Consider the following 22,261-nt stretch of genomic DNA (forward strand, 5'->3'; position numbering starts at 1 on the left):
TGCAAAAATGGTACCATTATAAACGTCAGCTCGAGACGCAAAACATAAGCCATCACTGAGCCATAGATCCCAAAAAATAAGAACGCTACGTGTTTCGGAAAATGGCGCAAAACGTGCGCCACTTTTATTGGACAAACTTGTGAATTTTTTTTAACCCCTTAGATACAAGTAAACCTATACATGTTTGGTGTCTACAAACTCGCACCGACCTGAGGCATCACATAGATACATCAGTTTTATCATATAGTGAACACTGTGAATAAAACATCCCAAAAACTATTCTGCGATCACACTTTTTTTGCAGTTTTTCCACACTTGGAATTTTTTTGCTGTTTTCCAGTACAATATATGGTAAAACCTATGATTTCATTTAAAAGTACAACTCGTCCCGCAAAAATCAAGCCCTCATATGGCAAGATTGATGGAATAATAAAAAAGTTACGGCTCTCGGAAGAAAAGAAGCAAAAAACAAAAACGGAAAGTGCCCGGGGGCTAATGGAAAAAAAATAGCACTAATTTAATAAATTTCTTATTTTTAATTGTCGGACTATGTGTGTGTGTAAAGGGACTTATGAAATCATTCTTTTGATGTTCAAAAAGCATGTTTTCTGCACTGAAAAAGCAGGTAAAACGCTCGAATTTGTAGGAATCTTGGTTTTTGCCTTTTCCCATTGACTTCAATGTTAGCAAAACGCACCCAAAATGGCAAAAACAATTGACATGCTGCTTCTTTGAATGCATGTTTTTTGCCATAAAATATGCAAATTAAATGCAGAGTTTAGAAACGCAAAGTGCGGTCAGGAAATCCACTTTTTCCATAGACTTTGCTGGTAAATCAAAAAGCATGCCTTTTGGGATGAAAAAGGTGCTTCTCAAAACGGACCTAAAAAGCACCTAAACCGCAGGTGGAAACGCAAAGTGGGGCCCTAGCCTTATTGCATTACACTCGTCTGTGCAAAATGCAAGTGGAACCGAGCCCTCACCCTAATCATTTTTACTGCACACAGGATGCCATAAAACAACAATGAAATTCTTATAATTTCTTAGAACTATGGTAAGATGAATAGGTAAATAAAAAAATATATACAGTATAATATATTATACTGTATATGGTTCTTGGATGAAGGAGAGGAGAAAAAAAAGTCCTTATTCAGACATGATTACTTTCTCATGTGAGCTCTATCCAGGAGTTACAGAGATAGAACTCATACCCTTTATAGTCTATGGAACTGTTCACATGTCCATGTATTTTCACAGAATGAGTGATTCACATAAAAATTGGACATGTCTGTGATTTTATATCAGTCAGATCAATCTCACCTTTTTAAGTTTATATATCCATTTAAAAAAATACAAAATAAAAAATATTAAAATCAGACACCACTCTGAAGCCATCCATGTGCTGTGCAGTTTTCTAGGACTATTTGATGGATATTTCTCAAGTATCTGTTTTTTCCCCATCTGAGAAAAACTGCTGAAACGCGGACAAAAAAAAAATGGAATATTTTCTTGTATACAAAAAAAGACAACAACATATCTGAAGTCTGAATGAGACCTTGTAGGCACCACCATATCAGCAAGAGGAGTGACCCAGGTGCTCTACAGCCCCCATAGCTCTAAGCCCCCCCACAGGAACAATGGCCAACACTAAGGGAACAGATAAACACCTCACCTGCCACATGGTCTGGGACAAGAGCTGAGTACCCTCTTTCAGTCTGCTGCTAATTTAAAAACATTCGGGCCTAATGTGAGGAGTGCCGGTGCTAAGTAAAAATTTTATAATAAAAAAAAAAAGTGGATAAACTCTACAATACAATCTAACTAGGAATATGATGGCCTGCACAGTCATAACGTATACATTGATCTGCTGGGGTTAAGCAGTCCTCCCTTTTCGCCCAGGTGTCTTTTCATTAGCAGGAAGGATACGGCCTGTTTTGCCCTCAGCTTTTGTCTTGAATGAGTGGGCTTTGTATTGCAGATGGGGGCTGTGGGGCACCTGGGTCACGCTTCTGGGAATAGTTTTGCCGATGATCAGCGCATGGGCCACATCTTTAGGTTATGTTCCCATGATGAGCGTTTGGTGAGTATTTGATGTTGCAGAATTTCTGCACCTATTATGTAAATTAGGTTACTTGCAATTTTGATGCTGCGGTTTTTGTCTTTTTTTGGTGTATGATTCATAAAATAAAACTGTTTATATTTTGACACTTCGTGGTAATTGGCTTTGACAAACCCTTGATATATTCATACTCCTGTTTGGATTGCATGCATTTTTGATACGTCTCCGCAGCGGAAGTGTTTTTTCCTTGCGGATTTTCCTCATCTATTGTAAGTCCTATGGGGAAAATCTGGACATAATTCCATGTACCTGCAAAAGAAATTGTCTTGTGTCTTTCACTTTCTGCTACACTGCGAAGAACAGGGCACAGTGGAGTGAGATTGAGTTGGCTTCTGCCACCCGCTTGGTACTGCCAACGTCACTCTGTACATTCCTATACGGCACTTCAATGTGGGCACTGACTGATTGTAGCAGGAGATGCTCTCTTCTACACTGATAAGAAGGTGGAGCGGTATCCTTCTACTGGAGCTTCTACTCCTTGGCTGGTGAGTAAAGGCCACGTCTCACTAAGCGACATCGCTAGCGACATCGCTGCTGAGGTTTTGGTGATGCAACAGCGATCTTTCTAGCGATGTCGTTGTGTGTGACATCCAGCAATGACCTGGCCCCTGCTGTGAGGTCGCCTGTCGTTGCTGAATGTCCTTGACCATTTTCTTCAAAGGCGATGTCCTGATGGGCAGGACGCATCGCTATGTTTGACACTGTGTGACAGGGTCCCAATGACAGCAGAGATCGTTATACAGGTCGCTACTGTGACCTGTATCGTTACTGAGTCGTTGGTAAGGTCTGACTGTGTGACATTTCACCAGTGACTTAACAGCGATCCTTATCAGGTCGCATCGTTGTCGGGATCGCTGGTAAGTCACTAAATGTGATGGGGGCTTAAGTGCCGGCCACACTGTATAAACAATTAGATGTCAACTCTCCCTCTATTGGCTCAGATATCAATGTCTTAGCATGTCATGTGATCATCTAACCACATAGTAGCAGTTCCAGCAGCAGTTACACACCATTTCAGTATATGATGTCACTGAATCATAAGAAGGCAGTGTCATACAGAGGAAAACCAAAGCCGCCCCCAGAGAAAGCCAAAACCAGCTTATCAGTGTGATATGGCAAGATTGATATGTCTAATGTGACGCCCCTAAACTAGTCAGGGTGTCACAGGGTACTGCACTTCTTTCTCTTCTGGTGCAGGACTCAACCCCCCCATGGTTCTGGGATCCTAACCTTTGGTATTGCTCCATCAGCATTCAAATCCTAGTCACACCTCACACCACACCCTGTCAGGCACACCAGTGGGTGGTCTAGGTGGAAGAGGGCCACTAGCCTAGGGGTCAGGCAGACTGTTGGGAGGGAGGAAGTCAGAGAGAGGAAGTTCAGAGCAAAGCTAAAACAGTTCAGGAGTAGCTCCCAAAGAGTGAGGAACTGGGAGTAGCAGCTCCCTGGAGTTCTGCAGTAGCTCCCAAAGAGTGAGGAACTGGGAGTAGCAGCTCCCTGGGGACTTTTGGCTAGGTCACAGACGGTGGTCTGGGACCGAAGGAGTCGAGGACCCAGTCGCAGGTTATTAGAGAAAGGTGCCAGGCTTAGTTTTGGGGAACAGTCTGCACCGGAGTACCTAGTAACTGAACCGGTACCGAGCACGGTGGGGTACTGGACCCTAGATAAGGAAGTAGCTTCCCGCAACCTGATAATTAACCTGTGGAGGATAGTCTCTTTATGAACTTTCCCCAAGAGCTCAGAGATCGAAGGCATCAACACAACGAGGGTGATAGGGCTTTCCAGCTTATGCAGCCCACTGAAATCCCAAGTGTCAGCCATCGAGAGCACAGCTTCCCTACTTCACAGTGGGGAGCGGGACCCCGACAGCTTCAAGCAGAGGGGTCACGCAGAACATCTCAAATACAGTGCATAGAGGCAAAGTACAGACCACTAGCAATACTAACGGGAGCGGACTCCTGTACGAGGTCCCCTGAAGTGGCAGCGGCACCCAGAGACTTGGTTTACTTCTGTGTCAGAGTCTGCTTTGCGGTCGCATCACTACCAACACTGCCTGAGTGAGTACGCTGTCCTCCCCTGCTTCTAATCTGCGCCACGCTCCCCTACACCTCCATCATCCAGAGTCACAGGGCCTCCCCTACCCGTAGAGGGAATGTCATTTGGCCGCCCATTCCATCATCCCCGGGTACTCCCATCAGCAGCGGCGGTACTTCCCTTACCGCGAACCACCGGTGGCGTCACAAACTCATACCCCCTGTAAATACTCCCTTTACATTTGAAGTGGCTGTGAGCCCCGGGTCCGGAGACATTCGAACCACAGCAACCCCCGGATCAGAGCGGTTCGACCGCTGTAGGGTCAGCACACTAACTGTATATAACACAGAGATCTCCTCACTCCTGGTGCGTGAGGACATTACAAAACCAGAAGAAGAGGAGAGCTGTAATGTCATTACATACAAAACTCTGCATCTATCCCAAGTTCTAGCAACAATGACACCAATACAAATACTTTGGATCTATTCCAGGTATGTGACAATCACTGCTTGAAATCATCTTCATCACTGTTCACCACTGCAGCTATCCTCTCCCATTGCTTTTACTCAGCAAGTGATGAAGTGAAGAGATTTAAAGGGAATCTGTCACCAGGTTTTTGCTCCCCATCTGAGAGCAGCATAATGTAGGTACAGAGATCCTGATTCCAGCAATATGTCACTTACTGGACTGTTTGCTGTCATTTTAATAGAATCAATGTTTTCTCTGCTGCAGATCTAGCAGATACAGAGCTCATAATATGTTGGACTACCTGGCAGCACACCAAGTAGTCCTGTAATGATAATCTACTGCTGATTAAACAAACGTTTTATCAAAACTACACTAAGCAGCCGATTAAGTGACACATTGCTGGAATCAGGATCTCTACCCCTACCTTATTCTGCTCTCAGATTAGGTAGCAAAAATTTGGTGACAGATTCCCTTTGAGTATGGTAAGGTTGGACCCATAGGGCCCAATTTGTAGGAGGCCATGAGGCGGTAGTCACGGGCGAAGGATTTACTCCAGAAGCCCTGACACTACATAGAAGATATGGTCCTGACTGGGTGTGTGGACTTTTAGTGTGAGCTATGTGAAAATGCAGGCTACATGCAGCCGCTGTTCTTGGTTGGCCAGAACCAACAAACAATCTGAGAGACAAACTGTTCTTTTTCCACAACTGTTCTTGAACAGACAGGATGAATACTTCATTAGTTATATTACACAGGAGTTAGCAGGTATAACACTTCCAGTTCACTTCAGTTTTTGCATCCAGTATCGGACACTAGTGATGGGTGGACCTAGACTATAAAAGTACTGATCCATGCGGGTTCAAAAGTACCTGAGCATCGATCCCAGGCCCCGAGTTCTCAGGGAACTCTGGATAACAATCCGGGTCCAGCAACTGGGTAATTAATTGGGTAATTAAAAAAATAAAGGAAACCTGAAGAAAAAGGGAGAAAGCAGGCACGTTACACTTACCGAGTCTCTCATGTGGTTGTACACTGCTTCCGAGCTGCTCATACTACTTCCGGGGCCGCTTATTACCATCATACATATGTACTGCTTTCCCAGTGATTTTTAGTCAGATGCACCCCCACGCTGTGTGACAGCATGTCTGACTGCTTTCAATCAGAGGCGTGCACGTCTAAATTGGTGTAAAAATAAATAAAATAGGCGTAGGGTCTCCCATATTATGAAACACAGAACAGGTAAAGCCTATGGCTACAGGCTGCAGCCCTCAGCCATGTGCTTATCTTGGCTGTGCATGTAACAGGGACCACATGCGGCTTCTTAAAATTCTTTAAATATTGTTTTAAAAAATGACGTGTGGTCCCCCCCACCCCTAATACCCAATCATGATAAAGCTAACAGCTGGGGGCTGATATTCTAAGGCTGGGTAGACACCCAAGCTTATTGGGGCCTCCCTAGCCTAAAAATAGTAGCCTGCAGCCGCCCATGATTGTCGCATCCATTAGCTGCAACAATCCTGGAACTTTACCTGGCTCATCCTGTTTGCCCTGATGTGGTGGCAAATGGGGTAATCAGGGGTTAAAAACAGCTCACAGCTGCTAATAAGCCCTAGATTAGTAATGGTAAGGGTATATGAGCCCCCCCATTACTAATCTGTAAATGAAAAGAAATAAATAGCAAAAAATCCTTTATTTGAAATAAAATACACACACCTTCTTTCACCCCTTTATTGACCTTCAAAACACCCAAGTCCACCATAATCCACATGAGGTCCCACAACGATTCCAGCTCTGTTACATCTGAAGTGACAGCGTGTGGGCACAGAATGTGACCATCTGCCATCCACTGTGAGTTTCAGGGTGCATTCACACGAGCGTATGACCCACACGATTATCGGATTGCATCACTTTTCGGACAGGAGCATGTCAGTTGCATAGAAACACATGCAGCTGATGTGCTCCTGTCCGAAGAGTGTGCGGCCACATTGGGTGATGCGATCCGATAATCGTGAGGGTCATACGCTCGAGTGAGCGCACACTCAGGCAGAGAATGACTGAGCCACGCGATGAGTGATGATGTCACTCAGGTTATTTGTGGTCACAGCTGGAGGTTCCAACGATCCTCCACCTGTGACTGTAGGTAACCTGACCTCATTGAACTGTGTTACCTCACCTCAGGTGAGGTCATGGAGTTCACAGACCAAGCGATGCAGATTTGGTGCTGGAACTCCTACACCATATTCCTGCACCCAATGTACAACTCCGGGCAAAAAAAATGCATCAGAATGCCATGTGGTTTGCATGCATTTTTTTTGTTTTTTTTTTTTTACCATGAGGGATAATTAGCAGCCCTGAAAGTAGCATTACAGCCGTGCAGAGACTTGTAATTATGAGGCGATTGCTCCAATCTCCCTAACCCTTCTACCACCATTTTCAAGCACCTGATTCGTGTCCCCATAGACTTATATCAGACTTATCAGTGTTTGGCCAGAAATTCGGGATCAATTCCGGGCCCGAAACGTTTTTTTTCTTTTAAATCTGGTTGAACCCGCCAATCCTGGGCATTTGCAATTCTGCCCATCACTTTTGGACACGTATGAAAGATCCACTGAGTTGTTTCCATTAAGGCCTTACACTCCTGGTCGTCTATGGAGACTGCTCAATTCGGGGTCTGCGCTCATGAGCCACTAAAGTTCACACAATAATGTTACAGTTGAAAGGGCCTGGCTCTGACTGCACTCCGACTCCAGTTACCTGGGGCCGCTCTGTCCATGGGTCGATCTTTATCACTCTCAATGTTCTCTCCCGTTCTCAAACCACCATCAGGGTTTACGCTATCTCCTGACCAGTGTTTCTCTCCTCTGCCAGAAGTAACCCAGTGCATGCGGCCTTGACAGCCAGAAGACTATTCATCAATGTTACTTCAGTTTTGGTCACTCACAGCTACTACTCTCAACTAAGGCCATGTTCTCACACACACACACACACACAGGGCCGGATTATAGGCGGGGCAGGCGGGGCTGGAGCCCAGGGGCCCCCACCAAAAGAGCTTCTAAGGGGGCCCCCACCATACTTGGCACTAGGCACCTGTCAGCATTTTTTTTTTCACACCCTCTCCCCCTCCGTAAAGACAGTCTAATAAATCAGCTGTGTTTTCGGGGGGGGGGGGGGCACCGCTATTTATTTGCATCTACGTCTTTAAGACGCAAAAACAAACTGCGGGCACAGGACGCTGATTGACCTCGGAAGTACCAGCGGCCGCTTGAACTTCCGGGGTCAGAGGTGTGCTAATGCTCCCTGCTATGTGCTGCGGCCGTACCTAGAAGCAGGGGCACGGTGTGGTGGGCCGCTGTCTGCTGTCCCCGCTGCGCTCCTTACATGCCAGGCACACTAGCAGGAGCAGGAGGCAGCGCGCTGTGCGCCGGCTCTGCTGTGCGCCGGCTCTGCTGTGTGCCGGCATGTACACTGCAGAGGAGCGCAGCAGAGCCAATGACCGCAGCTTCCTGTTTCCGTTCCTATTCAAATGTATTTGCGTCTTTCAGACGTAAATACATTTGAACAGCGCACCGGGACTGGGCCCCGCCCCCGACGTGCAGCAACGTGATGAGATCAGCACCTTGCTGACGTCATCACAGTGCTGCCGGCGCCACACTGGGGACTTGAGGAAACGAGCGCTCCATGAAGGAGCTGAAGAGACAGGTGTAATTAATGGGGATGAGTGAGGAGGGGCTGAGGACACAACGGTGAACATTTGTGAAGTAACACAGCTCTGTGACAGGCAGAGGAGGAGCACTGTATTCCGAGGGAGGGGGGGAGGCAGGAGTGTGTAGGGATGGAGCAGTGTAATTTGTGTGTGTAGGGGATGATGAGGGTTGTATTGTGTGTGGGGGGAGGGGTAATGGAGGGTGCATTGTATTGTGTGTGGGGGGAGGGGTAATGGAGGGTGCATTGTATTGTGTGTGGAGGGAGGGGTAATGGAGGGTGCACTGTATTGTGTGTGGGGGGAGGGGTAATGGAGGGTGTATTGTGTGTGGGGGGGAGAGGTCATGAGGGGTGCATTGTATTGTGTGTGTGTGGGGAGAGGGGTAATGGGTGCATTGTATTGTGTGTGGGGAGAGGGGTAATGGGGGGTGCATTGTATTGTGTGTGGGGAGAGGGGTAATGGGGGGTGCATTGTATTGTGTGTGGGGAGAGGGGTAATGGGGGGTGCATTGTATTGTGTGTGGGGAGAGGGGTAATGTGTGTGTGTGTGTGTGTGTGGGGGGGGGAGGGGTAATGGGGGTGCATTGTATTGTGTGGGGGGAGGGGTAATGGGGGGTGCATTGTATTGTGTGGGGGGAGGGGTAATGGGGGGTGCATTGTATTGTGTGTGGGGAGGGGTAATGGGGGGTGCATTGTATTGTGTGTGGGGAGGGGTAATGGGGGGTGCATTGTATTGTGTGTGTGTGTGTGTGTGTGTGTGTGTGGGTAATGGGGGGTGCATTGTATTGTTTGTGTGTGTGTGTGTGTGTGTAGGGGTAATGGGGGTGCATTGTATTGTGTGTGGGGAGGGGTAATGGGGGGTGCATTGTATTGTGTGTGGGGAGGGGTAATGGGGGTTGCATTGTATTGTGTGTGTAGGGGTAATGGGGGGTACATTGTATTGTGTGTGTGTGTGTGTGGGGGGGGGTAATGGGGGGTGCATTGTATTGTGTGTGTGTGTGTGTGTAGGGGTAATGGGGGGTGCATTGTATTGTGTGTGTGTGTGTGTGTGTAGGGGTAATGGGGGGTGCATTGTATTTGTGTGTGTGTGTGTGTGTGTAGGGGTAATGGGGGGTGCATTGTATTTGTGTGTGTGTGTGTGTGTAGGGGTAATGGGGGGTGCATTGTATTGTGTGTGTGTGTAGGGGTAATGGGGGGTGCATTGTATTGTGTGTGGGGAGAGGGGTAATGGGGGGTGCATTGTATTGTGTGTGAGGAGAGGGGTAATGGGGGGTGCATTGTATTGTGTGTGGGGAGGGGTAATGGGGGGTGCATTGTATTATGTGTGGGGAGGGGTAATGGGGGGTGCATTGTATTGTGTGTGTAGGGGTAATGGGGGGTGCATTGTATTGTGTGTGCGTGTGTGTGTGTAGGGGTAATGGGGGGTGCATTGTATTGTGTGTGTAGGGGTAATGGGGGGGTGCATTGTATTGTGTGTGTGTGTGTGGGGGGGGTAATGGGGGGTGCATTGTATTGTGTGTGTGTGTGTAGGGGTAATGGGGGGTGTATTGTGTGTGTGTGTGAGTGTGTAGGGGTAATGGGGGTTGTATTGTGTGTGTGTGTGTGTGTGTAGGGGTAATGGGGGGTGCATTGTATTGTGTGTGTGTGTAGGGGTAATGGGGGGTGCATTGTATTGTGTGTGCGTGTGTGTGTAGGGGTAATGGGGGGTGCATTGTATTGTGTGTGTGTGTGTGTGTGTAGGGGTAATGGGGGGTGCATTGTATTGTGTGTGTGTGTGTGTGTGTAGGGGGTGATGGGGGGTGCATTGTAGTGTGTGTGTGTGTGTGTGTGTGTGTGTGTCAGAGATGTGTGTGTAAGAAGCAGTACTGTGTGTGTATATATGAATTAGAGCAGTCTGTGCGCCCCCCCCAGAACTATATGGGTTCCCCAGAGCGCTATGTCACCCATCGCAGTGATGAGTACACCACCAGAGCTGTTTGCCACTCCAGTAACGTCTATGCCCCCTGCCCCTCCTGTAATGTATATATTGTAGCCCCCATCACGTTGCTGCACGTCGGGGGCGGGGCCCAGTCCCGGCGCGCTGTTCAAATGTATTTACGTCTGAAAGACGCAAATACATTTGAATAGGAAAGGAAACAGGAAGCTGCGGTCATCGGCTCTGCTGCGCTCCTCTGCAGTGTACATGCCGGCACACAGCAGAGCCGGCACACAGCAGAGCCGGCACACAGCAGAGCCGGCACACAGCAGAGCCGGCACACAGCAGAGCCGGCACAGCTCGCTGCCTCCGGCTCCTGCTAGTGTGCCTGGCATGTAAGGAGCGCAGCGGGGACAGCAGACAGCGGCCCACCACACCGTGCCCCTGCTTCTAGGTACGGCCGCAGCACATAGCAGGGAGCATTAGCACACCTCTGACCCCGGAAGTTCAAGCGGCCGCTGGTACTTCCGAGGTCAATCAGCGTCCTGTGCACGCAGTTTGTTTTTGCGTCTTAAAGACGCAGATGCAAATAAATAGCGGTGCCTCCCCCCCCCCCCCCCGAAAACACAGCTGATTTATTAGACTGTCTTTACGGAGGGGGAGAGGGTGTGAAAAAAAAATGCTGACAGGTGCCTAGTGCCAAGTATGGTGGGGGCCCCCTTAGAAGCTCTTTTGGTGGGGGCCCCTGGGCTCCCGCCCCGCCTGCCCCGCCTATAATCCGGCCCTGGCTAGTCCCATCACTAACTCTGTCTCCCCCTACAGTCTTTTACTTGGCAGACCCTAATCTTTTACCTACAATTCTATACTGAAACATAATTTTTGTATTATCACATCCTACATTACCTAGAAGGCCTCGCTCACACCAGTGTATGGTATCTGATGGAAGAGCATCGGATGTGATATGCTAATGACCCTTGGCTCGCGCTCTTCTGTGAGTGTGACTCGAGTGTCATACGACTGTGATCCGTTCACAGCTGCAGGAAGGGGGCAGAGCAATTTCTCCCTCCTCTCTGCTGCCTGTCTGTGCATATATCGGACTTAACTCGGATGACATCTGAATGCAGTGTAATGTTTCATACCTACCCAAAGACTCGCTGCCATAAAAGCAGACCCCCCTCTTCCCAGGAGACTCATACTCAGACCCAGACGTCTGCGTGGCTCCCAGGTCCTCCCTGTGATCTCCAGTGGGTGCTTCACGCCATCCTCCCTTGCTGCTGGCTGACACACTGACACACAGCAGATCGCAGACACAAACAGCAGATCACACACACAGCCGATCGCAGACACACACAGCAGATCACACACAAACAGCCGATTGCGCACACTCACACACACACACAGCAGATCGCACATACAGGAGATCGCGCATATCACATCACATCCAGCGCTTCCGGCTGCAAGGAATGATAGGAGGAAGTCCTGTGTCCGACCGCAGGTTCTGTTCTGCAGGTTGTTGCGCTCCACCGCACAGCCTCTCAGGATTCTGCCAGTGAGAAGAGATCGGTGTCGCTGGATGTGGTATGTATGCGATCCGATATGTGTGCTATCCGATGATTGTGTGCGCGATCTGCTTGTGTGTGCGATCGGATGTTTGTGTGTGAGATCTCGTGTGTGTGTGTGTGTGTGTGTGAGATCTGGTGTCTGCGGGGGTGCGATCACTGCAGGTACTGCCGCTCAGCGTCGGGTGAGTGTGATTACGGGGTGCCCGCTGTCTATAATGAAGTGTCCTGCAGTATCTGTATCTTAGCTGCATGAACACTTCATTATTGAACCGCATTAGGCCTTATCTTTGGGGGAGGTCTTATTTTTGGAAAAACACCGTACATCCTATACATTACTATACCTTATGATATCTTACATTATGCTCTACGGATTATAACATACTATACATTATATTACTATATATCATAAAGCAACACATTACATAACACTTGGCACATTACTACACAATAGTTACAAAAAACACAAGATATTATTCACATTACACATTCACACAATTGGTGTCTTCAGGTGTAGGAACATGACCACCCTAGTCCATCCTCTTACAAATTCACCAAGACGGGCTTTGTTCTTGCCAGTTTTGAAGAGCGGGTGTGATGGAGCCAGACGCTCCTGATTCATAAAGATGTGTGCTACACCAGAAAGTTGAGATTTCTAGAGTACCAAATGCCACAGCTAGTCATCAATTAAATGAGCTGTGGTGCCCCATGCCCACCACGCACCAATTTTGTCCATTTTGTTAGAGCCGGCAGACCACTAAAAGATGCAAAAATTTAGCAACTTTTTCAAAGCTTTTATGTCAGAATTCTGGCATGGAAGTGCAGCGCCCCACGGAGCAGGTGGTTAACTTACTTGTTGCCGCGCCATTACGGGTCGGGTCAGGCGATGTCACAGGTGGCCTTGCCTGGTTCCGCTGCCCTGAGGCATGCAGTAAATGAAGGGGAAGCGGGGTGATTGGGGAAAATTTGTCGTGACACCACTTGTGGTATGCGGCCAGGGATTAGCCACCGCTGCAGAATTCCTCACCGAGGCAGGCAATATGGCAGCCGGGACGGAGCGCCGACACGTTGGGCGATGGCGCCGGCAAAGACAGGGACGACACAGGGGGCTGCAGTTCAAAGTTCTCTTTACTTACAGTTTGTAAGATGCCCCGGAGGTGCCACTCTCCACCACGATGGGCCTCAGCCGGTCCTGCATAAATCAGAGGCAATCACAGGTGTTTGTGGAGTGTGAGACCTTCCTTCCTTGTACTTGGTTGTGGATCCTCGTGGCTTGAAGCAGCCTGGGACCCCAGTGTCTCTGTTACCCTTAAGTGTCCCGTTCCATATGCAGGTGGCGCGGATCCTCACCGTGGGGCCTGCCTGCAATCCCGACCCCGGATCCTATGTTTCATTGTGCTCTGGGAAAATAGGTGGTGGGCGATGGGACTTGAAATCTCCATCCCCTGCAGATCCTGGCAGACAACATAAAGTATGATCTGACTTAGGGCTTCTGCACTGTGTCAGTGATGGCACTGTGGAAGCGGTTAGGCTCGACCTCCAGCTACCATGTTCTCCTCTATCTCACCTTCTCCATCAGTTGCCTTTCGCCCTCTTCCAGTCTGCCCGGTTCTAGCAGGAGAAGCTCTCAAGCACGCTCTCCTGCGACTGTGTTGTTCAGAGTCTGACTACTCTAAACTGAAACTATTTGTGTGCACCTACTCCCTCATTCAGCCCCCACCTTCTTGATGACTCATAGTGGCTGTTGCCCTGGTAACCGGGAATTTCCCAAGCTGGCTGGCTTGCTGAGTTGTGTAACTATCTGACTCACTGGCTGGATGTTGTATAAGTGAAAAACACCATTGATTAACCTCTTCTTACACAGATGATGAGCATTGCACCTTAAGTCAGATGCAATACACTGTGGCGACTAAGCCTCAGGGGCGCCACAAAAGCTTCGATGAATCTGGCCCAATAAGTCTTCTCAGATCACAATGAAAAAGAATCTGTTAAAGTCCCATTGGGTGAAAGTGAAATTTGCATATCGGCTTCAAAAGCCCAAATATCTCCAATGCCACAGTATGAGAAAAATTGAACTTTTAATGCTAGAATTATATATTCTGAATTTATTAGTATATTGACCCTAGACTAAAAGAAGAGTAAAATGTTTTGGGTTTTTCTTTTAGATTGGATATTTATTTTGTGGGTCAACACAAGGCGGAGGTTTGATGGAAATGAGTAAGGTGTAATAAAATCAGGATGTATGATGCTATAACGTTTCTAAGCAGAAATTTACTGAATATATTCTAGGTTGGAAAGATTAGGCCTTTGCCTTGTATACATACATTCACAAGCTTCCATGCAAAGATTGTGTGGTCTCAGGTAGTGAATGGAATGGGGCGAAACATATAAAGCATTTATTAGCTATTTCAGCTTCAAAAACAGAGAGACAGAAGACACATTGCTCACACTGACACCATAAAATACTAGTAAATAAAAAAGGCGACAGATTCTGCTTGCCAATAATCCTGCACATTTTTCTGCATAGCAAGCTATTATATCTGAAGCTACAGTATCGAGTGCTTTGCAAAAAGTCTGATACATTATAAAGGGAACCTGGCACCAGGTTTTTCCCTTATGATCTGCGGCCACCACCAATGAGCCCTTATATACAGCATGCCAGAATACTGAGTATAAGAGCCCAGGCCGCTCTATAGAATGTAAAAAAGACCTTTATTATACTCCCCCTTTGGGGCAGGGCGGGGCGGTCCGATGGGCGTCGCTGGTCTTGATCCGGCGCCTCCTCTTTTCTTGCTTCATGTGGATGATGCGTCTTACATCATAAACACAGTGTCCCTCATCGCAATTTTTCTGGAACGCTGTATGTAGGCGCTCACTGGTGGTGGCTGCACTTGACATGGGGAAAACCTAGTGACAAGTTCCCTTTAACTTCATTTAAAATCTATGTGGGCTATTTTTTCTTTAAAGGTTTACAGTTTTATACGCTTGCCTCACAATTATTATTATATAAATCACAATTCGGTTTTCCTGCTTGGAAAATACTAAATGTAAACTAAGAAGGATATACTTACTATTATGTTCTGATAGGGATCTATGGATGCCATGTGGAGGCACTTGTGACCACAGCGTTACAAAGCGTCTCTTTTTCTCCTAATATTAGACTGGATTGACAATCCTAAATTAATAAGAAGTGTTGAAAAATATTACATAATGTAGTAACAGATCGTTTCCAGAGAACATGAAGCCCTCACAAAATTAGTAAAAATAGTCTTTAAAGGGGGTTGTCAGGTCTAAAATGATACTGCAATCACTTATGAATACTCCCGATGCACACACTGTGCACTGCAAGGATTCGCTGGTTTCTGAGCTGAGAACAGATGTTCCGTGACCATAACTAAAAGTCCTGCCTAGGATGAGAGTCCGCAGAGCTTTCGGACCACAGCAAGGTGGTAGCATACAGTGAGGAAAATAATTATCTTACTTCCAATGAATGAAAAGCTTTGGCTTCTTTGAGATATAATCATAATATTGTAAAGAGCTCTGACAAGGGAGGCTCAGTAATTGTAAAGGATGTCACATTATATGAACGTGAAATTGGGACTATGTTGAAAGATGAGTCCACATATGTCCATGGATCCGTCTGAACAAGTTCGTGAAGAATTAAAGACGCTACTACTAGCAGGAGAAAGTCTAGGAGTATTGAATCAAAAACAGAGTGACTTTTTGGCACCTTTAAATGTTTAAACACCCCGTTTTCATGCGTTACCTAAGTCCGATAAGGACAGATTCCCTCCACCGTTGCGACCAATCGTGTCAGGTGTCAATTTGTTATTGGAACACCTACATGAATGGTTAGATGAGAGACTTCAACCCTTTACTAGAATGTCACCAATAGAGATGAGCGAACCGGTCCCGGTTCGGCTCGAGGCCGGTTCGCCGAACGGGGGTCCCGTTCGAGTTCAGCTCGTCGAAAGTTCGACGAACCGAACTCGAACGTATAGGCTAGAATGGGAGGCAATCACAAACACATAAAAATGCATTATAAATGTACACAAACAGTTAATAAACATTGCCATAACACTTACCGGTCCTCGCGATCCCTTCTGCACTCTGTCTCCTGCCGCTATTCCATCCGATGATCGCTGAATCCTCCCGGTGACCTGCACTGCCAGCAGAGATGCAGGACCTATGGTGACGTCAAAATAGCCATGTGACCAGTCACGTGGCTATTATCTCATTGGCTACAGACTGGTCACATGACTATGACACGTCATGTAGGACCTGCGAGTGCATCTCTCCGGTACACGGTGCACATATGTGTATCGCCGTGTACCGGCGACATGCTCTAGCACACGGTCGACTCCCCGTTCCGTTAGGGACCGGCTGACACAGCCGGTCATTAACGGAGATCACCGTTGCCATAGCAACGCAGTTAGCGGTGACGTCACCGCTAACCGCGGCTCCGAGAGCACCGTTGCTATGGTAACGCGTCTGTCAGCGTTACCGCTAGCAGCCAGCAGTGATCACTCACGGAGTGAAGGCTGTACGCTGCTTCCCGATTGTAGTGAGCATTGTAGTGAGGATGGAGGTTCCCCAGCCCCAAGTGATGAGCTGGTGAATCTCATCCTCACTACAATCGTCACTACTACTACACTAGAAAGAAAGAAGACAGAAGAGCAGGATCGTGGAGGGCTGACAGGGGGTAATAAAGATGGAGTCTCTAATGTGTCTGTGTATTTATTTCTATTAAAGTATTTTAACTGTGTGTGGTGTCTTTTTTTAACCCTTTATTGGAGATTCTTAATGGCCCGGTCAAACTTGCCTGACATTAAGAATCTCTGGCTTAATACTAACTAGTAAAAGAAAGCCAGTATTAACTCATGATGATTACACAGCAAGCCACCCGGCTCCAGGGCTGTTGGAAGAGTTGGATACAGCGCCAGATGATGGCGCTTCTATGAATGCGCCATTTTCTGGGGCGGCTGCGGATTGCAATTCACAGCAGAGGCGCCCACAAACCTCGGGCTAACCTGTGCTGCGGATTCCAATCCCCAGCTGCCTAGTTGTACCCGGCTGGACACAAAAATGGGGCGAAGCCCACGTCATTTGTTTTTTAATTATTTCATGAAATAAGTGAAATAATTAAAAAAAACGGGCTTCCCTATATTTTTGGTTCCCAGCCGGGTACAAATAGGCAACTGGGGGTTGGAGGCAGCCCGTGGCTGCCAGCTGTACCTGGCTAGCATACAAAAATATGGCGAAGCCCACGTCATTTTTTTGGTGGGCAAAAAACTTCTGCATACAGTCCTGGATGGAGTATGCTGAGCCTTGTAGTTCTGCAGCTGCTGTCTGCTCTTCTCCATACAGACAGACAGCAGCTGCAGAACTACAAGGCTCAGCATACTCCATCCAGGACTGTATGCAGACGTTTTTTGCCCCCTGAAAAAATTATGTGGGCTTCGCCATATTTTTGTATGCTAGCCAGGTACAGCAGGCAGGTACGGCTGCCCCCAACCCCCAGTTGCCTATTTGTACCCGGCTGGGAACCAAAAATAAAGGGAAGCCCTTTTTTATTATTTCATGAATTTCATGAAATAATTAGAAAACAAATGACGTAGGCTTTGCCCCATTTTTGTGTCCAGCCAGGTACAACTAGGCAGCTGGGGATTGGAATCCGCACCACAGGTTGGCCTGAGCTTTCTGGGCCCCACTGCTGCGAATTGCAGTCTGCAGCCACCTCAGAAAATGGCATTTTCATAGAAGCGCCATCTTCTGGCGCTGTATCCAACTCTTCCAGCACCTGCCTGCTATACCTGGCTAGCATACAAAAATATGGCGAAGCTCACGTCCTTTTTTTGTAGTTTTTTGGCAAAAAAAATAAAAAATGCTTCCCTGGATTTTCCATTGCCAGTGAAGGTAACACCAAGCAGTGGGGGTTAGCAGCCAGTAGCTGCTTGGATTACCCTTAGCTAGCAATACAAAAAATGCAGCGGGAGCCCATATATATTTTTTTTAATTATTTATTTAAATAACTAAAAATAAAATGGGCTTCCCTGTATTTTGATTGCTGGACATCACAGTGCTGTAAAAATAAATCTTTAAAAAAATGACGTAGCACTCCGCGGTATTTTTGATTCTCAGCGCAGATAAAGCAGACAGCTATGGGTTGCCACCCCCATCTGCCTGCCGTTACCTTGGTTGGCAATCAAAATACAGGGAAGCCCATTAATTTTTTCTATTTAAAAAATAGTTAAAAAAAAAAATGACGTTGGGTCCCCCCATTTTTGATAGCCAGCTAGGGTAAAGCAGACGGCTGTAGCCTGAAAACCACAGCTGGCAGCTTTACCGTGGTTGGGGATCCAATGTGGAGGTCCCCTCAGGCTCTTTTTTATAATTATTTTATAAATATTAATAATTACACAATAAAAGTAGGGTCCCCCCCAAATTGGATCACCAGCCAAGGTAAAGCGGACAGCTGTGGTCTGGTATTCTCAGGGTGGGAAGGTCCATAGTTATTGGGCCTTCACAGCCTAAAAATAGCAGGCCGCAGGCACCCCAGACGTGGCGCATCCACTAGATGCGCCAATCCTGGCGCTTCACCCCAGCTCATCCCGTGCCCTAGTGCAGTGGCAAATGGGGTAATAAATCGGGTTGATACTAGCTGTAAAGTCACCTGAGATCAAGCCCAGCAGTTTGTGATGTCATGGCGTCTTTTAGATACCCAACATCATAAACTGTCAGTACTAACAAAAACAAAAAATCGACAAAAGAAATTTATTTGAAAAAACAGTCGCAAAACATTTCCTCTTTCACCAATTTATTGTAAGAAAAAAAATAAAGGGGTCCCACGACGACTCTGGACCGTCTAGAATATTGGGGGGAGACACTCAGGGAACGTATCCCCCATTTTCTAGGAGTGCGGACCCTTCATGTGAGGAGTTTGGGTGCAATGAATCTGCACTCACTCTCCCCGGGTCCACAGCAGCAGAGTCCATGTCGTAATGGTTGCTACCAAAGCTGCAATGCCCTGCTCATGAGGTAAGGGCATGCCTAATCAGGAGAACTACTGTAGAGGAAACTCTGCTCACTGGTATATAGGTGCTCAGAGGTAATAATAGATAAAATTAGTGAGTAACCTCGGCACTCTAAATCTCCCAGACTAAGTCAGTAAGTCACAATGGATAGTAATGCAAAATCACTCTTTATTGGTCCATATTAAGAAAAAAAAATTTTTCATAAGCATATATGTTTTTGTCCAAAACAAGTTACAAATGACGTTTCGGCCTGAGCCTTCGTCAGATTGGACTTATCTGCATGTAATCATGAAAAATGACAATAATCAGTATCACATAAGAGTGAGAGAACAATAACATAAACTCGAACAATGTAGAGGTACAATTGGGATGCAGCCAAAAAATTGCAACACAGCAAGAAATGAAACACATGATACAAATGTCATAATACAGTACAAGGACAATATAGTAATGACAAATATGGGGTCAGAGTAGACTTAGACAGCTCTGGTACGAAAGAGATGTCAATCATAAAGTAACATGTGCAGTAGGTGTAAAGCTACAGTATGCATGGCAGAGCTAATGGGTAGACCGACCATAGAAAAAGAACGGAGAAAAAGTGGAGAATAAGTGGAGAAAAAGTGGAGCATAAGAGGAGAAAAAGTGGAGAAAAAAGTGGAGAAAAAAGTGGAGAAAAAAGTGGAGAAAAAAGTGGAGAAAAAAGTGGAGAAAAAGTGGAGCATAAGAGGAGAAAAAAGTGGAGAAAAAAGTGGAGAAAAAAGTGGAGAAAAAGTGGAGATTAAGAGGAGAAAAAGTGGAGCATAAGAGGAGAAAAAGTGGAGAAAAAGTGGAGAAAAAGTGGAGCATAAGAGGAGAAAAAGTGGAGAACAAAGTGGAGAAAAAGTGGAGCATAAGAGGAGAAAAAGTGGAGAAAAAGTGGAGCATAAGAGGAGAAAAAAGTGGAGAAAAAAGTGGAGAAAAAGTGGAGAAAAAGTGGAGAAAAAGTGGAGCATAAGAGGAGAAAAAAGTGGAGAAAAAGTGGAGAAAAAGTGGACCATAAGAGGAGAAAAAGTGGAGAAAAAGTGGAGCATAAGAGGAGAAAAAGTGGAGCATAAGAGGAGAAAAAGTGGAGAAAAAGTGGAGAAAAAGTGGACCATAAGAGGAGAAAAAAGTGGAGAAAAAGTGGAGCATAAGAGGAGAAAAAGTGGAGAAAAAGTGGAGCATAAGAGGAGAAAAAGTGGAGAAAAAGTGGAGCATAAGAGGAGAAAAAGTGGAGAACAAAGTGGAGAAAAAGTGGAGCATAAGAGGAGAAAAAGTGGAGAAAAAGTGGAGAAAAAGTGCAGCATAAGAGGAGAAAAAGTGGAGAAAAAGTGGAGCATAAGAGGAGAAAAAGTGGAGAACAAAGTGGAGAAAAAGTGGAGCATAAGAGGAGAAAAAGTGGAGAAAAAGTGGAGCATAAGAGGAGAAAAAGTGGAGAAAAAGTGGAGAAAAAGTGGAGAAAAAGTGGAGCATAAGAGGAGAAAAAGTGGAGAAAAAAGTGGAGAAAAAAGTGGAGAAAAAGTGGAGCACCCTTTGGTACCTTTCATGTGGCACTAAGGGGTGCTTAGCTTTGTATTTAGCCAAAAAAATGAAAAAAAAATGACGTAGGGTTCCCCGTAGTTTTGTAGCCAGCTAGGGTAAAGCAGACGGCTGCAGCCTGCAGACCACAGCTGGCAACCTCACCTTGGCTGGTAATCCAAAACTGAGGGCACCCCACGCTGTTATTTTAAATTAAATAAATAATTAAAAAAAAAAACACGTAGGGGTCCCCCAAAATTGGATCACCAGCCAAGGTAAAGCAGACAGCTGGGGCCTGATATTCTCAGACTAGGGAGGTCCATGGTTATTGGAATCTCCCCAGCCTAAAAATAGCAGGCCGCAGCCGCCCCAGAAGTGGCGCATCCATTAGATGCGCCAATCCTGGTGCTTCGCCCCAGCTCATCCCGCGCCCTGGTGCGGTGGCAAACGGGGTAATATATGGGGTTAATACCAGATGTGTAATGTCACCTGGCATCAAGCCCTGGGGTTGGTGAGGTCAGGCGTCTATCAGATACCCGACATCACCAACCCAGTCAGTAATAAAAAAAAAATAGACGACAACCACATTTTTATTTGAAAAAACACTCCCCAAAACATTCCCTCTTTAACCAATTTATTAGATTGAAAAACAAATCCAGGTCTGGTGTAATCCAAGGGGTTGCCATGACGATCCACACTGTCCCAGTCAATGAAGAGCAGGATGTTCCCCATTGACTGGGAGAGCAGTGCAGTGACCTGAGCTAACATCAATGGGTCAGCCCAGGTCACTGCAGGGGGGTGACAAGTGCTGCTGTCAGCGAGGTACATTACCTGCGCTGATCTCCAGCACACTGACAGCCCCTGTCACTGAGGTCAATGACCGGCGCCTTCACATCAAGTATCGCGAGAGGTCCGTGACGTCACCGCCAGTGTCAGTGTCGGGTCGGAAGCGATAGGTGATGTGACAAGCGGCGTCCATGGAGGACAGTGACAGCGCTGAGGTCGGGATGGCGGGACTTCATCACCGCAGGTAAGCCGAGCGGGGGGGGTGAGAGTGTGTGTGTGTGTGTGTGCGTGTGTGTATATGTATGAATACATGCCGCGGGCAGGAGGGGGCGGAGCGAGCTGAGCGGGAAGTGTGGGCTTCCTGCACGTAACTAAGATAAACATCGGGTTACTAACCAAAGCGCTTTGCTTGGATACCCGATGTTTATCTTGGTTACCAGCTTGTGGCAGGCTGCCAGCGATGGCTCGTGCACACTGTAGCTGTAAAAAGCCCTGCTTTTTGCTGCTAGAACCGTTCTCGAACGTATCTAGAACTATCGAGCTTTTGCAAAAAGCTCGAGTTCTAGTTCGATCTCGAACAGCCCCAAAAATCACTCGAGCTTAGAACTGGAGAACCTCAACTCTAGTCACCAAGTTACTTGAGTGATTCTAAATATCCAAAAAACTGACCCGCACATCCAACAAATGTGAACAGGTGCTAACTGAAAAAACCTAGTAACTATAAAATGCATACAGCTGCATGCTGCTTTTTAGTGTGCAGCTGTAAGCATTTTATAGTTACTATGTTTTTTCAGTTAGCGCCTGTTCACATTTGTTGGATGTGTGGGTCAGTTTTTTGATATTTGTAGTGGGTCTTTCAAACTGAGCACTCCGCCCTAAGACCTGGCTGTGTTCATAACCTTTATAGCAAGAGCCTAGCTGCCCATACATGGAGGTTTGTAGTCCAAATAGTGGAATTTTGCCCAGACACGGATGTTTTTAACCTAGATAGGGGCATTTAAGTTTGGTTCCCGGATTAAAGAGATTACCTTGCCGTTGGTGACTGGGCTTACATGCATTGGCCAATTCATAAACTAAATATCTCTTTTGCAGTAATGCAGTACCATAT

General features: G+C 46.7%; 1 protein-coding gene across 3 annotated transcripts in view; it reads right to left on the reverse strand.

The window, feature by feature from the left end:
• The window catches only part of PLA2G4A (phospholipase A2 group IVA), a 337,394-nt gene that overhangs the window by 213,978 nt on the left and 101,155 nt on the right, over positions 1-22,261 (reverse strand). For 2 of the 3 annotated variants that reach the window (XM_075320930.1, XM_075320931.1), the window contains exon 2: positions 14,869-14,972. The exons of the other annotated variant lie outside the window; for it this stretch is intronic. In XM_075320930.1, coding sequence (XP_075177045.1) covers positions 14,869-14,901 — 33 coding nt within the window. In that variant the 5' untranslated portion in view covers positions 14,902-14,972. The remainder of the gene's footprint in view (positions 1-14,868; positions 14,973-22,261) is intronic. 3 annotated transcript variants of the gene reach the window in all.

Source organism: Anomaloglossus baeobatrachus, chromosome 8, assembly GCF_048569485.1.
Source record: "Anomaloglossus baeobatrachus isolate aAnoBae1 chromosome 8, aAnoBae1.hap1, whole genome shotgun sequence".
In the NCBI taxonomy this organism is placed as follows: Eukaryota; Metazoa; Chordata; class Amphibia; order Anura; family Aromobatidae; genus Anomaloglossus; species Anomaloglossus baeobatrachus.